General features: G+C 38.3%; 3 protein-coding genes across 16 annotated transcripts; all 3 read left to right on the plus strand.

Annotated features, from left to right (window-relative positions):
- Positions 1 to 742: 742 nt before the first annotated feature.
- LOC124214451 (juvenile hormone acid O-methyltransferase-like) lies at positions 743 to 4,511 on the plus strand. Of its 11 annotated transcripts, none has more exons than XM_069134584.1 (7): positions 750 to 856; positions 950 to 1,015; positions 2,212 to 2,554; positions 2,608 to 2,847; positions 2,930 to 3,101; positions 3,177 to 3,309; positions 3,776 to 3,914. In XM_069134584.1, the coding sequence occupies exons 4-6, from the start codon at positions 2,661 to 2,663 to the stop codon at positions 3,289 to 3,291; spliced, it is 474 nt and encodes a 157-aa protein (XP_068990685.1). In that variant the 5' UTR covers positions 750 to 856; positions 950 to 1,015; positions 2,212 to 2,554; positions 2,608 to 2,660; the 3' UTR covers positions 3,292 to 3,309; positions 3,776 to 3,914. The 11 variants fall into 11 exon arrangements, 10 of the variants coding, with proteins under 10 accessions (XP_068990691.1, XP_068990685.1, XP_068990686.1 ...); XM_069134585.1 differs by having other exon boundaries at positions 950 to 983; XM_069134582.1 differs by lacking the exon at positions 950 to 1,015.
- A 2,669-nt stretch (positions 4,512 to 7,180) lies between these two features.
- Positions 7,181 to 11,027, plus strand: LOC124215549 (juvenile hormone acid O-methyltransferase-like). Its single transcript, XM_046619064.2, has 7 exons — positions 7,181 to 7,280; positions 8,403 to 8,460; positions 9,180 to 9,389; positions 9,466 to 9,637; positions 9,725 to 9,857; positions 10,144 to 10,291; positions 10,352 to 11,027. Exons 2-7 carry the CDS (start codon positions 8,430 to 8,432, stop codon positions 10,540 to 10,542), a joined length of 885 nt encoding a protein of 294 aa, XP_046475020.1. The 5' UTR covers positions 7,181 to 7,280; positions 8,403 to 8,429; the 3' UTR covers positions 10,543 to 11,027.
- A 1,591-nt stretch (positions 11,028 to 12,618) lies between these two features.
- Positions 12,619 to 16,983, plus strand: LOC124215551 (juvenile hormone acid O-methyltransferase-like). 4 transcript variants are annotated; one of them, XM_069134656.1, is made up of 7 exons: positions 12,619 to 12,735; positions 13,681 to 13,924; positions 14,001 to 14,172; positions 14,260 to 14,392; positions 14,893 to 15,040; positions 15,112 to 15,348; positions 15,537 to 16,983. In XM_069134656.1, the coding sequence occupies exons 2-6, from the start codon at positions 13,738 to 13,740 to the stop codon at positions 15,300 to 15,302; spliced, it is 831 nt and encodes a 276-aa protein (XP_068990757.1). In that variant the 5' UTR covers positions 12,619 to 12,735; positions 13,681 to 13,737; the 3' UTR covers positions 15,303 to 15,348; positions 15,537 to 16,983. The 4 variants fall into 4 exon arrangements, 3 of the variants coding, with proteins under 3 accessions (XP_068990757.1, XP_068990755.1, XP_068990756.1); XM_069134654.1 differs by having other exon boundaries at positions 12,632 to 12,735; positions 13,634 to 13,924; XR_011176743.1 differs by lacking the exon at positions 15,537 to 16,983 and adding an exon at positions 14,724 to 14,757 and having other exon boundaries at positions 12,652 to 13,456; positions 15,112 to 15,325.
- Positions 16,984 to 17,024: the final 41 nt, after the last annotated feature.

Below are 17,024 nucleotides of genomic sequence, written 5' to 3' on the forward strand. Positions count from 1 at the left end.
GATCGAACAAGATAAGAAGACAATTATTAGGTCCTATCGTAATTCGGTGGTCACTTTTATTTCTTCACAGTTGTCCACCTGTTTGTGATAAGTTTGAGGTTATGTTACTGTTATGTAGTGTTGACGTTTAAATTTCAGAAAACATACGCAATTTGTTTTTACGCGCCGTTTTGACAATGGGAGAATTGAAAAAGTCTGTAACTGTGCAAAAACAACGCGCATTTTTGAAAATTTGTACTCTGCTGAATTATTCAACCGGACTATCGGGAAATCTTTTGCAAAAAGCAGTAAGCAAGAACGCGATCAAGAAAAGTGCAGTGATTAATTGGATGAAATCGTTCAAGGAGGGACGGACAAATACTGAGGATGCACTGAGGTCGGGTCGACCGAGATCGCCTTCCAGACAAGAAAGGCAAGAACGAATTCAGGAACTGTTGCGATGCTCTAGTAGAGTGACGTCTCTTTCTCAATCAATGATATAACAACAAACCAGAATTGGATTCCGCCATTAACACCGCAATTACTAGCCTTAATGAAGGTGGAACATTTAATGGGGTCAATGACCTCCCGTCAGTCTGGCAGCGTGTCATTGATAGCGGAGGGGACTTCTAATTGTTAAACAAGAATATCATTTATTATCAAATAAAAAATAAAAGATTAGTTGAAAAATAAAAGTGACCACCGACTTATGATAAGACCTAATACGTGACAGCAGCACGTCAAACGCGGTCTGCGCAGTGTACAGACAGACGCGTTCTCGTTCGGTAGTTCTCTAATCGCATCTTCCTTAACGTCCTATCCTGTCTGTACATCAGTTTTCTTCTACCTGCATCTGCATCGTTGTTTCTACTCTCTCGTGAGATTTTATTTTGTCTATTTTGCGAAGCTACGAAGTTACTTGTGTTATACCTTATCTATATCTTCTCTCTTTTCTTGTCTTTACTCGCAGTGTTCTCTGTGTGAGCCACGGCCTAATGTCGCAAGTAACATGGCGACTGGTTTATACTTATTTAATGTGTAGTAACTATTGCCTATTTTCTTGATCTCGCTTTGCTTGAATTGATGAATGATCCGAAATCGCTGAATAGCAACGCTTTACTATTTCTTTGTTTACGTTTGATTAGAATATCTCCAATTGCCTTGCTTTACTTGAATTTGGTAATTTATCGTTTCTCCGTAGTGATTGGTAAATTAGTTGACTTATAAATTTTCACCGTTTATCCTTGCCTCCGATTTGATTATAAGTTGCTTCCTTACCTAATATTTTTGAGTAATTAATATCTTTTCTTAATACGTGAGGAATATCTGTGCTCTTTTCTATGTCTTATCGCTATCTCTTATCTACCGCGTATGTCGCAAGCTAGACACTACGTATTTCCTTTCTAATTTCTAACTTAGTATATATTTTATAAATATTTCTTTGAGTATCTTTTTCCCGTAAATCGCTACCTTAATTTCGTTATCACCTGATCGACTTGTATTTCCTGCTTTCTGTATCAGTTCTAATATCTTTCTGCTTTACCTGAAAATTACCTTGACTGTTCACCTCTGCTGTGATAATACTATTCTCTCGCTATATTATTCTACATACTTTCGCTTGAATTGCTAACATTTAATTTGAGGATCTTAGATTGTGCATTCCATGCTAGCCTACCTTTAATCAACTATTGTAAAACTTGCTGATTGTTGCTCCGAGTAATAATATCACGGCTACACATCTCTATCTCTCGCTTATCACACAATACCTGTCTCGCTAGTTTGTTAATTCTCACTTTCACCTCTTCCTCTAACTGTATCTAATTCTCGGGCTGTATTTGTATTTCTTGAATTGTTTAATTGTACCTAAATTTCTCAAATTCCTTGATTCTATTACTTTTTGCTGTTATTTATTTTAATGAAAACACGCTAAGCTTCACCTGATCACCAACTCTGATGCAGAATTTGCGGTTCGATTGATATTTCGCATAAAAATATGCGTTTTATAGGATTAAACTTTTCATTTCTCGTTATAATTTTTCATTTCTCGTTACGAAAAAACTTTTCCAGTTCGTCCGGTTGAAAAATATTATGTTCTTGTGGGTGAAATTGTCAATTCACCCCTTGACATGCCTCACTTTAGAGGGTGGTTTCACCACCTTCAAGTTTTCAATGGCAGATAAAAACAAAATACGTGTCGCTTAGTCTTTAATCTACAATAACATGTTACAAAAGATATCAAATCGGAGAGATCGACCTGGGATACCTTCCTTGTTAAAGAGATACGTGCGGCCGTTATAAAGATCGAAATTGGACCCGGCCAAAATCCTTCCAGATCATTTTATCAGCTGATCGGCCTAACTAATACGTAAGAAACTGCCTGTAAGCTACAACCCCTGTAATACATCATACCTACTTAAGGGGGTGCCCTGGTCGATTTTGACGTTGACGTACATGTCTCCAAACATTGAGGTTCACGTATCTTATCGCGAATAAAGGCTCAACAGCCGATGCAGAATTCTGACCAAAATCGCTCCAATACATTCCAATACTCCACGGACTCTACTAAATCGCAATAGTAAGTTCGTAAAATTCATTCATACGGGAATAAATACTGATACTCCTTTGCAGCATATTTTCTTAACCGTGGAACCTTGCCAGTGACGAGAGTCATCCTTGAAACGATGTTCGAACCAGCCTTGTACTCAGCCAACGACAAACAGGTTCGTGAGGAGACCAGCGAATACATTGAAGAGTTTTCCGATGAAATTGGCCAAATGTCAGGACGGTGCCTTGATATTGGAAGTGGACCCGGCCATATAGTAGTCGATTTACTCCTTCCAAAGTTGAATCCGAAGTCTACCGTTATCTGTAAGTCTCAACTAGCTCATTGATCACAAGGCTAACAATAACTTTATTCCGCACTAATTTTAAATGAATATTGTGAACACAGGCTCTGACATTTCCCGACCGATGTTGGACTACGCTAAAGAAAAATATGGCGCCAACGAGCGAATATCTTTCCTCGAGCTGGACATTGAGTCCCCAACGCTGGTCGAATATCTAGGTGAAAAATTTGATCACGCCACATCGTTCTATTGTTTACAGTGTTGTCAAGACATGCGGTAAGTTCCTGTCATTAATTTCCTTTAACAGCCCAATCAATCACTGTTACTGCCTTACAAAATCACATCATTCAGCCAAGTCTTCAAGAATATCTTCGACCTATTGCAACCTGGAGGTACTGTTCTCTTCACCTCAGTGTGCAATCATCCTTGTGAGGACGCTTACAAGATACTGGCAGCTGTACCTTGATACAAGCGCTACATGATGGTATGTTTTTGCTTTCAAACTCGTTATAAAATTTACGTATTTTTTGTATTCTTGTATTATATCCATGCCTATGTAGCGATTGTATAACGCTTGAGTTTATATACACTATATTACAATTGGACTCGAGCCTCGAAATTAATACGCTTCGTCAAGTGCACGTCAGCGGTTATCTCGGAATTTTTTTACCCAACATCATCCTCGATTACAGATAATAGATGTTCAACACTCTATCTGGAGTAGCGGATCTCTCCAGAAAATCGTATGATTGACCATTGCGTCGGTGAAAATATTATTCATGGTTCCAATTGGCAACTCAATCTCGTTGCATTTAATAAACAGTACATTTAGGAGAGCGTGAGAATACCAGATTTTCTCAAAAGTACCCATATTTTAGTAACACCATAGAGTATTTATGCTCATCTGAAATGGTTAACAACAGTTTCGATCTCATTATACTCAATTGCAGGATGTGGACCGTTTCGTTGGGGTATTTCAGCACGCTGAACGCCCGCTTGAGACTCTGAAAAGTTTGCTTCGAGACGTTGGCTTTGAGGTCTGCCACTGCAGTAACAGACACACGAGTTACATTTACGACACTCCCGATGCTCACACCGGTAAGTTGTCTGTTTTGGTTGATCAACACAGCAATGTCATTGAATTTAATCAATTGACAGGATTCATGGCGTCTATCGACCCCTTCATGTCCCGCATGCCGGATGAACTACAGCGGGAGTACTTGATAGATCTGGGCATAGAAGCAAGAAGGCACTCATTCATCGTCAACAAGGATAGGAATGACGATTGTAGCATACTGTCCAGACGCCATACCTTTGTAGTTTACTTGAAAAAGCCATTGGTCCACTGATAAACGGCCAAATAATTAATAAAAGTCGATATATCAATCATCGTTCACGTTCTGAAATGTTCGAATGTTCAACTAACCAGCTTTTTTTTTAAATTCGTCGCATTGAGATGAAAAATTTGTGTGAAACTACGGAGTAGGCTTTGAGATTAATCTTGGAAACGTCGACTTGGAACCATATAATTAATACGGATTTTTAGTACTATTCAAGAACGCAATGACAACCTGATTCAAAACCTTAATCAGATAACCTACTCAATGATATATATAATTGTTACTTACCCAAGCTGTTACTTTTATCTCGAAACGAGAAAATATAAATAAACAGATATAACCCGAAGATTATACTCATTGATCTAAGAAACCCAAAAAAGCCCTGTCTTTGGAAAATTCAAATATATTGTTCTATGTCACCGTCTTCTTGAATATCAGCAGAAGTTCTCGCATTATCAACAAAAAAAAAAAAAAAAAACGAAGAAGACGAAACAACAAACAAGCCGGAAAAACAGTTTTTTGCGATACTTTTCATTGCCATTGAAAAGCTAAGAGTCTGCGATCCATCCGACGAACTTGCGCGATGATCTGGTAAGTGGATTATAGATGAATAATCCGAAACTGAGGACTTGGCAAACAAAAAAAGAAGAAATATTAAACGAAAAATTTGAACAAATGAAATTTGTGATAGTAAAAAAATTGAGAAAAGTGTGAGAATTCAGCGCGAGGGGAATGAAATTAGCTGAGTAAGAGGTATAACAAGTGGCGTGGGACAAAGATAGGAGATAGAAGGACAGGATAGAGGCCGTAGAGTTAATGTAAGAATAAGGAGCAATAAGTGGGGGAAAAAGTGCAGTGTTACGTCTGACGTAACACACTTAATTATATTTTTTTATCCGCGAGAATATTTTTTGCATAAATTAAAAACTAGTTTCGAGTCATTGACGTAAGTTGTTGCTCTACGGGTAATAAAATAGCTAACGTATCTTCAGATGTGTAATCTTGTTCAATGATTTACTATTTCCAGGAAATATGTTTGACCAATCGGAACTCTTTGATTCACATAAAAATGCTCTCTGTTCAATTGCACATTCTCAAACGGGGCATGATGCTGAATATTTTATTGATTATTATAGAAGAGTGACAAGAGGAAAAATACTTATTCACAACAATAATTTGAAGTGCATACTTTGGTTGTGAATTCACTTTTGCTAAGAACTAGCGAATAATTATGGTTGTATCATAGGTCTTGGAGGGCTATCATCCCTTAGTCCTCCATTACCGTAAAGAAATCATAAGTCAAATGTAACTTAACAACGAATCAGCATGCGGATCATCGAGAATTGAGGCTTACTCTTCTAGAAGAAGCGGGCAGTTTTTCGGTAATACATGTGTGTAAATCATGAAACGACAAAGCTAACCAATCAACATTCATTGCGTTTCCCTACACTTAAGATACATATACATATATACTTATTTCAAGCGGAGAATGGTGAACCAGATTCTCATAAGGTGAGTGTCCCAGTTACTGAGCCTGTTAACCTTTTTCGGTTGGATCTAATTGATCCTTAATTTTCAAATTACCAAAAAATACATTTTTAGCGTCTAACTCTGTATCAATTGGTTTCAGTCATCGAGAAATCCACAATTTGTGCCGTCAGTTTATAGTTTTGTAAAATGTAAGGTTCAATAACTGGGTCTGAACGTGTCAATGACTGGTAAACCGATGCACTTACCTTACTTATACTCTCAATTTTTTTCCCATACACTTACAAGCCTGGCTGAGAATTTTTTTCCCTCATTTGTAATATCACTTCGCAGCAGGTTTACTATACTCATTTTCGTTTCTGCTGCTTTCGTTGAATATAATCGTTTCTTTCACCCCTCCTGCCAGCTGGTCTTTGACATATCCTGCCCCGAGGTCGACCGGCATGAGTTCTATAAAAGGATTCACCGCCAGTATGAATTTTGAAATAAGCATCACGATCGCACGATGAGAATAGACTTCTACACTTGACGATGATGATGCTGTAGGCAATTCGTCACCTACCACGATTACTTCTTAGTGATTAAACAAAAATACATTTTACTCATCAAGACCTCCGTTGTGTTTAAGATGCAACATCTTTCCCTACGGCTGCAGTGAAGAACCTCGAACAATCGGACCAGATCACGAACGTGTGTTGAATAAACCGATATGGATGTGTTGTTTATTGGTGTGCTTGACCCATTGAAATTATGTATCACACACATACACAGGCATGGATATTACGCAAATGAAATAAAATTTATATCGATAGAATCGCGCTCCGCGTATTATCAGTATTTTGTTCTGTTAATGCATCGTCCCTCATGCACCTTTCCAAAAGTGCGAATGCCAAGTGATTAACCTTTAGTTGGCATCTTTATCTGGAACCTCGGGGTCATGCACCGAAGCAATTTGATGTTTTTACTTGAATTTTTGTATTTTTTTTTTGTACTCACCGAAGTGTCTTTTATAAGATAAAAACGGTAGCAGCAACAATTTTTTATTTTAAGGTAGTACCATTCTTTTAAAGGGCAGAAACTTTCAAGTTACGAAAATCTCGATTAAAGACCCTTGGGTCACGAACGGCATCAAGGTGCCAGGTAAAGGTTAAAGTTAACGCGGAGCCAACGGATTAAATAATCTGTTACAACAGTTTTCATTAAACACTTTTCATCGCCATCCGTTAAACTGACCGGAAGGACACACCTGAACATACAGTAGCTATTTTATTACCCGTAGACCGGCAACTTACCTCAATGAGTCGAATCTAATGTAGAATTCCATAGAAAAACGTTTTTGTGGATAAAAAAATATAAAGCTGTGTGCGAGATTTAAGGCTATCAAGAATAACTTTACTTCAAATTTGATGTGATTATTGATCTCGGATTTCTCTTACCACCACCTTCGTCTTGCTCTTAAAGGCTAAACGCTGACCCCGTGAATATATAAATCGCACTATCGTCAGCTATAGTCAGTTACTAGTCGCGGTTAAAATCTCCGACTTCGCCGACTCTCCACTATTGCTTGTTGATCAACAAGTTCACCAGTCCGAGTGTTCAAGGCAGACTGAGTAATCATAGTCGCAAGGTACGCTTGTAATTAATAAATCCTTTTTACCATAAACACTTTTTACTTTTCATCACCTTTGGTAATCCAAGAAAGGTATTGGTTACGGTTAAAAATCACTTTTTTATAATTTCAACGAATCTTTACGTTTTCGAAAATCCTTTAGAATCCGAGTAACAGGTTTTTAGAAAAATATCGGTCTGCCGGTCTATCCGACAAACTCACACCATGATCTTGGAAACGGCTGGATGAAAAAAACTCGAAACTTACAGGATTTAACAATCAACCTATGCGCGTGAAAACTTGCCGTGTCCCGTTTAATTTTAAGTTCCGGTTCTACCGGAAATAAAGAAATTTTCAATCTTTTACCAACAAACATGCACTATTTCCTCCTTAATACTTTTTCAAAATAAACGATCATGTTTTTCCTAGTTTAAATATTTTTTTTTCTGAAATTCATAACTCATTCGTTGTTCAGAAATTTTCTGTTCAACTTTTTTTCAAAACCTTTTCATTTGGCTGCCAACTCTTATCAGTTTCAGAATTTTCACTCAGCCATTTCCGAGATCATTACGGAAATTTGTCGGACAGACCGGACAGATTCTTCCCTTTTTACAGAGATCAAAAGTATCGAGAAAAAAGCTGTTTTTCCGCAGTATTTGACGGAGTTCGAAATCTCTTTAACACCAGAACTATTACACCAGTCAAAATGACTGGTCTTTGATAATATCTAATAATATAATATATTTGCATGAATATAATATGACTTTTTTTTTATGCGGTATTTTTTGAAGACCAGTCACTTTGGTAAAGATAGTTTTGTCTCAATTACGGTACTTCTAATGTTACTGACCTTTAAGATTTCCGTATCAGCAAAAATGAACTTTCGTAAGCAGTACCTGTATCAGGCATTGAAATTACTTCGTAGCGTTTTAAAAACATATTTTCATATATAATTATCTGTGTTTTGATGAAAACAGGTTTGTAAAACGTTACGAATTGATTTGGAAAGAACATTGTGAGAGCAGAGTTCGATTGAATTTTCACGTACCTCACTCTATGATCTATTACATAATGTTCGTATTTTGTTTATTTTTATTTCTTCGTGTGCTGCTTATTTCTACATTGCTGATTTCGTCGCAGAAGCACACAAGCGACCATATATCCAATATGCATATATGTGCAATTGGAATGCAACTCAGTAAGCTACTTTAGCCTTAACTAGACATGCCCGAAAGTTAAAGGAGTGATATATGAAGACGATATATCGATTATTAGCGAGAATAAATTTTTAGAGCAACTGTTATTCTTTTTGTTTATACATACATAAATATATATGTTTTCAGTTACAGTACTAATTTGCCAAGAAATAAACTTGACATGTGTCTGCAGAAAAAAAATACCGTCACTGAAAAATTAAGTGAAAAAGAAAAGGAACAGGCGCAACTCGACTCTTGGATCGCGTGGCCAAGATTTATCACATATCCATCTATCAAGATTGAATTTGAAATCTCGCAAATTTTGTAGAAATGCAGTGCAATTCTTATCAAATTGTCATTCGCTGCAACTAATAGTCGTCTGCGTGTTCCTAATTGTTAGATTAGGGTAGAAGATGCTTTACACTAGTTTTTTTTCCGTCTGGCACCGAATTTTACATTTTATCATAAACAATCTTATTACGCGGCAAAGCAGAATAAAATCAAACTTGTCTCAAAGAAGTGGGGAAAATGTATTATCGATGTCTTAATCGATTTTTGATAAATATTTAGTTTTCATCCCCACGAAATATTGTCGTACTGTAGATACCGGGATTTAATGCGTTACTCGCAAAAATACACTAGTCATTAGAATAAGTACCTTGTATTTAGATGAATACTGAGGAACATCAGAGGTTATTTATACACCGCGGAACCTTTCCAGTGAGAGGAGTAAGTTTTGGAACGATGTTCAAACCAGCCGAGTACTCTGCAAACGACCAACTAGCGCGTCGAGAGACTAGCGACTTTATACAGGAGTATTCCAATGAAATTGGTCAGATGTCAGGAAGATGCCTTGATATCGGATGCGGACCCTGCGACCTAGTCGTCGATTCTCTTCTTCCAGTACTGAATCCAAAGGCTACCGTTGTCTGTAAGTTTCGACCAGCACCCTCATAACCAGTGTTACCGAGACTTAATTCCACCGAATGATTATACTCTGACTTCAGGCTCGGACATTTCCAAGCCCATGTTGGACTACGCAAAGGAAAAATACGGCGCCAACGATCGGCTATCCTTTCTCCAGCTGGACATCGAGTCTCCGACGCTGGCCGAAGATCTAGTTGAACAATTCGATCACGTTACGTCGTTCTATTGTTTACACTGGTGCGAAGACATGCGGTAGGTTCTCGTCACTCGTCTCCTCGGATGGCTCGATCATTATCTCTGGCTTACGGAGTCACACCATGATATCGTCCCTGCTTTCAGCCAAGCCTTCGAGAACATCTTTGATCTGCTGCGTCCTGGAGGTTCGGGCTTCTTGACCTTTGTGAGCGATTTTCCTTGCATGGACGCGTACAAGGTGCTGGCGGCTATGCCTCGATACCAGCGTTACATGACGGTATGTCGTTGCTTTCAACCTCGTTGTAAAATCCACGTCATTTTTTTATTCTTATGAACTATCTAAAAATTTTCCTAAGATGCGTGATTTGTGATCTCAGTTAATACTGATTCCGCATTACGATAACAGTAGTGCATCTCTGGAGATCCTGAAAATTTCCATATTCAGAGGAAAACAGGTTCACAGGTGTAGCCTGTCTTGTCATAAGCCCACGGAAGACTTGTCAGATCTTTCGATATCCACGCCGAACAACATTCTTCATTTAATTAATCGTATTCAATTACAGGATGCGGACCGTTTCATTCCAGTATTTCAGCACGCTCAACGTCCGCGCGAGTCTCTGAAAATGCTGCTCGAAAAGGTCGGCTTTGAGGTCTGTCACTGCAGTAGCAGAGAAAAAGTTTACATCTACGAAACCCCGGATGCTTTCGCCGGTAAGTTGTTTGCTTGGGCTTATTGTCGTAGCAATGTCATTGATTTTGAACCGTTTTCAGAATTCATGGCATGCGTGAACCCCTTCATACACCGCATGCCGTCTGATCTACAGCAGGAGTACAGAATAGATCTGGACATAGAAGCAAGAAAGCACACATTCATCGTCAACAAGGATAGGAATGACGATTATAGCATACTGTCCAGACGCCATACCTTTGTAGTTTACTTGAAAAAGCCATTGGTCCACTGATAGACAGCCAAATAATTAATGAAAGTCGATACATCAATCATCGTTCGTGTTTTGAATTGTTTACGTGTCCTGTTAACCACGTCTTTTTTTTAATTCAATACGTTGAGAAGAACGTGCGTTATATGGTGAATCTGCAAATGAAATAAAGACTTGAAAAGTTGATCAGCAAAGCTGATCTCGTACTGTAGCAACAACGTTTTCTCAAGGACCTATTCACTAACCGCAGATAAGGTGACGAGCGATTACAAAATTTCACACGATTCTCAATAATTTTACTCGACTTCGGAAACGGTTTGAAGCGATTTCAGATGATTTTAATATCAAGGATATTCAGTGGTTACGAAGAACTTCTACCGTGATTTCAAACGACTTCAAGTGATTACCGGTTGAATTCGGATTGACTTGTACTTGGGTTCAACTTTGTTATAAACCTGACTATAAATGTATAATGTGTTTCTTTTAATTATTAAAATATCACACTGTAACAGCGTTGTCTTTCTGAATGCATCTACCAGCATTTCCAAGATATAAATCTGGAACAAACTTCGCTTTCACCGTTTCAAACGTATGACGACTAATATGCTTAAGAGATTTCTCTCAACACAACCACTAAACGTAATATTATTTTCAAAAGTAATGATAGCGACAAATATGACAAATATTTGTCCAACTTTATGATTTTGAAATTAATATATTCTCGTAAATTTGGTGAAGCGTAGACGGAAATAAATGATTCGCTGCACCAGAAAGTTTCAGTGTTGATATTAAGACACCGGGAAGAATTTAGCGCAGCGGTTGGAAGTTTTCAAGTTTAACAGGCTAGCTAAATTGAAAAGCTCACTTGGCACAATGTTTGCTATTACAGTAAATATTCTTGCTTCGACAGCAAGAATTCTGGCCGTGTGTATGTGAATATTATACAATTCGCTGGACCAGGACATTCTTTTTTTCCGTTACAGATATCATTTTCTTACGAGTTTGAGCCCCGTAGGAGATAAAACGTTCCCTACTGACAGTGTTGGATAAAAAAACAATGAAAAATAATCCCATCATTCTCTACGTAATTTTGACGTCCCGTTTCTTTGTTCCCAAAGGTAAAAAAGGAAGTTGTTGTAATCACCCCGAAAATTAAAGTTGTGTTGTCGGTAAATCTCCACGTTTTCGAAGTCTAGAGAGAATCGCCTCCAATCATTTTCAGATTATGATGTGTATACATATGTACGTGTGGTTTGCGACATGCGTTTCGGCGGATCCAGAAAAAATTATTTCACAGCTTAGAATGCACCAAGATACGACCCCGGGACCTTTGCTTTTCGAAAGATTGCTCCGACCACTGATTACGAGCTGATCAGGCCGCTGCCGAATCATCTTTCCGAACCGCTACTCAACTGTGTCAGGAAATGCCACGTTACATAATGTAAGTATGTAATAAATATTTTTATCCGACGATATCTAGAACTAGTTATCAAATTTTTATGGTATTGGTCTCAATCTGCGCCGCTCTTCCAAACTTCGACCTGAAAAGATATTGGCCACAACAGATGAAAAATTTTACTTACGATCAGAATCCGGAGAAAGTTGGCAGGTCGGTTACTATTCACCTGAATGTAAGATGTGGTCAAGATCGAGATAACGGCAAAACAAAAATTGGACATCGTATTGAACTCGCCAGAGTGAATGTAATAAGATGTAAAAAGGAAAATCTGGTGATTCTCGAAATTCAAAAGTTCCTCCTGGATATTTTTTTATGACAAGTCAATTTATTCAGTCAGCTTGTACACTGTTGACTGTGCATTGGCAATTTAGCGAACATTCGTGAAAGTTGTGACTTCGTTTTCTGCCAGCATACATTACGCTTTGATCGATCCAAAAGTATCCACTCGTGTTTCCCTCGACGCATTATTTTTTGTACGTCTGAATCAACGCGATGAAATTGCATCTGGACTGCAGTATGACTTCATTTAGAACTATAAAATTCGAAACCTTGATTGACGTCGATGGAGATTATCAGCAGATATCGTTATAAATGTCGGTTGTTTTTATCTATAACTGTCCGATATCACAGATTTCTAGAATGACAGATGCAATGAAATGCAGTGCGTAGACAGTTGCACATTGTACCGTGACGGGTCCGCATAATTTTAATAAGCTTACATTAATAGTTTGCTTGCACGGCCGGCTCACCGTCGAAGAGTAAGAAAATTAGTCAATTAATAAATACGTTGATTTGCGATTCTTTAAATATCTTTTCTTCGTCTTACCCACGAAGTGAATTTGGCCACAACCACACCTATCAGCATCCGTTATGCAATCAGCCAGTATCGCAGTGAGCTTTCTCAAGTAGTGGTTAAGGAAGACCCATCATATTATCGGTTTTCAAATCGATATGTCCTCTAATCGTACGCCTGAAAAAAGGGGTACACAGGAAATCGGCAGACTAATCACTACACACGACAATCCACGCGATATTTTCCAGATTCGATCGTATCGTTGATTTTTTAAGACTAGACTGTGAATATTGTGAACATTAGAATGTCCCACCCAAACAAAATTGAAATGGTAATTCTTTGGGCTTTGCTGAAATCTGATGCTGTGAAGTATTTTGTACAAAATTTAGATACGCAGAACTTGTGCGGATTCACAAGAAAATTCCGGAATTTCGAAAAACAGTTGAGAAACTTTTTAAATACAGTACGTGTGACGTAGTATCAAGTAAAACTAAAATTCTTCGGGGTGATTTTGAAATTCAGGTTTGGGAAATTCGAAATTGCAGAATGAAATTAATAGAGATGCATATTAATTCCTTTCGCTGGAATAAATTATTTCTTTTAACAAGACTGTAATCTGTGTACACTTATCTCGTAAATTCAGTGGTATGTCTAGTTAATTCCAAATACCGTATAGCAAGTGGATGGTAAATTTACAAATATAATAAATATACTACATAATTTAGTCAATTCAGAATAGGCTTTTGCGTTTCTCCAAACGAATTGAGCTAACCTACAAAATTTTATTGCATACTTAATGAGAATGCTTGGTAACGACACTTTTGTGTCATGAATGTGTAGTGAATTTGCAAACATTTTAACAGTGTAGGTAGCCACATCGTATTGAGATGAAGACAAAAAAACTTTTCAGCATTTTTATACATCGCAGAACGTTGCTAGTAAGAGAAGTAAGTCTCACAGTAGAACGATGTTCAAACCAGCCCTGTACTCTAAAATCAACAATGAGGCGCGTCGTGATACCAGGGACTTCATCGAAGAATATTCTAATGAAATTGGCCAAATGTCAGGACGGTGCCTTGACATCGGAAGCGGTCCATGTGACGTAGTCACCGACTTTCTCCTTCCAAAACTAAACCCGAAGTCTACCGTTGTCTGTAAGTTTCGACCAGCACCCTCATAACCAGTGTTACCAAGACTTAATTCCACCGAATGATTATACTCTGACTTCAGGCTCGGACATTTCCAAGCCCATGTTGGACTACGCAAAGGAAAAATACGGCGCCAACGATCGGCTATCCTTTCTCCAGCTGGACATCGAGTCTCCGACGCTGGCCGAAGATCTAGTTGAACAATTCGATCACGTTACGTCGTTCTATTGTTTACACTGGTGCGAAGACATGCGGTAGGTTCTCGTCACTCGTCTCCTCGGATGGCTCGATCATTATCTCTGGCTTACGGAGTCACACCGTGATATCGTCCCTGCTTTCAGCCAAGCCTTCGAGAACATCTTTGAACTGCTGCGTCCTGGAGGTTCGGGCTTCTTGACCTTTGTGAGCGATTTTCCTTGCATGGACGCGTACAAGGTGCTGGCGGCTATCCCTCGATACCAGCGTTACATGACGGTATGTCGTTGCTTTCAACCTCGTTGTATAATCCACGTCATTTTAGTATCTATCAGCGTTTACGTAATTATTGCATTTATAAATCGTTTATCACAATCCGACGCGTGTGTCGCAGTACATTTGTCGAGTTCAGAAATAATCTCATAATTTTTTTTATCAAAGTGGATAGCAAATATTTTTTAATGCAAAATAATATTTGCGATTTGGGGAGAGGCCAACCCCACTCCTCCGTCTTTGCTCCCTCCCGTGGAGCTGACGGTACTATGCCCACTGCTTCTCTTTCCGTCTTCGTCTCGACGTTTCGAGTACCGAAATCTGCTCCCCTCTTCAGGAATTGCCGATCAGGCGACGGCCGCGTACATTCAGTAAATACTTATTTCGCATCGTGACAAAAGTGCGAATCTCTTATAAGGATTCTGAGACTCGCTGAATTGTAAGGATAACACATTTGCAAGATGTAGCCCAAACAATACTCCCGATTTATTCATATTCACTTACAGGATGCGGACAGGTTCATTCCCGTATTTCAGCACGCCGAACATCCACGCGAGAACCTGAAAAAATTGCTTCGAGAGGTCGGCTTTGAGATCAGCCACTGCAGTCGCAGAGAAATAAGCAACATTTACGACACTCCGAATGATTTCGGCAGTAAGTATAATTGTCTGCGCGATAGATTATATCATTACAGCAGTCTCGTCAGGATTTTAATCCGTTTTTAGGAGTAATGGCAGCCGTCAACCCGTTCATTCACCGCATGCCGGCTCAACTACAGCGAGAGTATGAAGTAGATTTGGGCATAGAAGCGACGAAGAACGCGATTGTCTTCAACAAGGATAACAATGGTGGCTACAACGTACTCTGCAGACATCACATGTTTGTAGTTTACTTGAAAAAACCTTCGATCAATTAATAGACGGCCAGATAATCAACGAATGCCTGTACCTTGATAATTCTTCGTATTCTGATATATTCAAATATCCGATCATCCAGTTTTTTTGCGCTTTTTTTTTTCAAATTCATCGAATCGAGGAAAAAATGTATGACGTGAACCTGCAGACTGAGTGAGCGACGGTTTTTCAGTTTTGTACAAGCCCCAACAGTAACTTCATCCATAAATTAAAATGAGATAAGCAACTAAGCGCAGTAAATAATTGTTATTGATAAAAACGATTACTTTCACTTAGAATATTGAAAATATAATTTAAGCGATATCGCTTGTATAGTTGGAGTATGAAAACATACACGAGATCTAACAATAAGTTTGGTGAAAAATAGAAAATGTACGTTTTCTCCATCACTGCCTTGACTGTAACGAGGAGCTTTCGCACTTTTGAAAAAAGAAAACGCACTGTTATCTTACTGTTGCTAAACCGTCGACTCTCCTTCGATTCGAAGAGGGTATTAAAAAAACTAAACATTAATAACACCCTGAGCGTGATCCTATCACATTAAATTTTATTATACGTACGTGTGTTTATATGTATATGCGTGTCCATGTATATGTGTATATATATACATATATATATATATATACTACATACGCTGTCTTTGGTTTTACACGATTTAATACAGCCATTCATCACGCATAGGTACGTAAACGTCCTATAATACCTTATCTATTCGTTATTCAAAAATCCTTCCGCATCTGCCTTTTCTCTCCGCGTGTGCGTGTGGCGAATTAGGACGCGCAATCGCGCGTGTGCGTGTCATTTGTGTGTTTTCTCGGTGGTAGTTGGTATTCATTTTCACACAGTAGGTAACAATTTCACTATAATCTAGCATCTAAAAAAACACACTCAAGTGTAGGTGTACATACATTAATCAATAGACATACATTTTTAATTACATATTTCGAACACCGACAATACCGGCACGCTGTTAGACGCAAAAGTCTATCGCCGATCGCGTTTTCAACTCTCACCTCGCGTCATCGGACTGACGATATTTGGCGACAAACGGCAGACAAAATTTGTGCGCAATTTCCGGGATAGAAAGGTTATGAGTATAACAGCTTGCCGAAATTTACAAAAATGGAAGCAACGCAATCGTAACCGTATAACTTATGTACTTGCGCGGGTATATAATATAATATATAATACATATATATATATATATGTGTATGTATGTATGTATATGGTATACGTATGATATTATGCTTATTACGTACGCACATGTATTCTAACAATAAATCGGTAACAACATATCGGAAATACTTTTACCTACTCCCGAACCTCTTACATGTATTATACGCTATACAATATTACGTGGTTATACATTTAATTCTCTCGGCCATAAATCGGTTTACAGATACAACGTGTTTCGGAAGAATATAAAAACTACGTGCTACTTTTCATATATCGTACGTGTCTCGCGCTATCAAACCCCGTTGTTTAACATGAACCGTACCGGGTAGACCATAATTTTAATTATTCAACAATTGATACTTAGTAAAAAAATCTTCCTCGCTCGATTATGATCGTTATAATGCCGACTAACAATCTTATCAAAATCTTGCAGCACCTGCTCTGGAACTCGATTACGCAACAATTGCATACCAATCACAATTATCATTCACATTCACATTGCAATTCCTAATCATGCAAAAATCATCAGCTTCCCAGATTTAGGAATT

The sequence above is a fragment of the Neodiprion pinetum genome, chromosome 3 (genome assembly GCF_021155775.2).
Source record: "Neodiprion pinetum isolate iyNeoPine1 chromosome 3, iyNeoPine1.2, whole genome shotgun sequence".
NCBI lineage: Eukaryota > Metazoa > Arthropoda > Insecta > Hymenoptera > Diprionidae > Neodiprion > Neodiprion pinetum.

Coding starts and splice junctions, on each gene's coding strand:
- LOC124214451 (XM_069134590.1), top strand. CDS start 2,661: ATGTTCGAACCAGCCTTGTACTCAGCCAACGACAAACAGGTTCGTGAG. Junction 2,848..2,929: donor TCCGAAGTCTACCGTTATCT/GTAAGTCTCAAC, acceptor TTGTGAACACAG/GCTCTGACATTTCCCGACCG. Junction 3,102..3,176: donor CAGTGTTGTCAAGACATGCG/GTAAGTTCCTGT, acceptor CACATCATTCAG/CCAAGTCTTCAAGAATATCT.
- LOC124215549 (XM_046619064.2), top strand. CDS start 8,430: ATGCATATATGTGCAATTGGAATGCAACTCA. Junction 8,461..9,179: donor TGCAATTGGAATGCAACTCA/GTAAGCTACTTT, acceptor GAACCTTTCCAG/TGAGAGGAGTAAGTTTTGGA. Junction 9,858..10,143: donor GATACCAGCGTTACATGACG/GTATGTCGTTGC, acceptor ATTCAATTACAG/GATGCGGACCGTTTCATTCC.
- LOC124215551 (XM_069134656.1), top strand. CDS start 13,738: ATGTTCAAACCAGCCCTGTACTCTAAAATCAACAATGAGGCGCGTCGT. Junction 14,173..14,259: donor CACTGGTGCGAAGACATGCG/GTAGGTTCTCGT, acceptor CCCTGCTTTCAG/CCAAGCCTTCGAGAACATCT. Junction 15,041..15,111: donor CACTCCGAATGATTTCGGCA/GTAAGTATAATT, acceptor ATCCGTTTTTAG/GAGTAATGGCAGCCGTCAAC.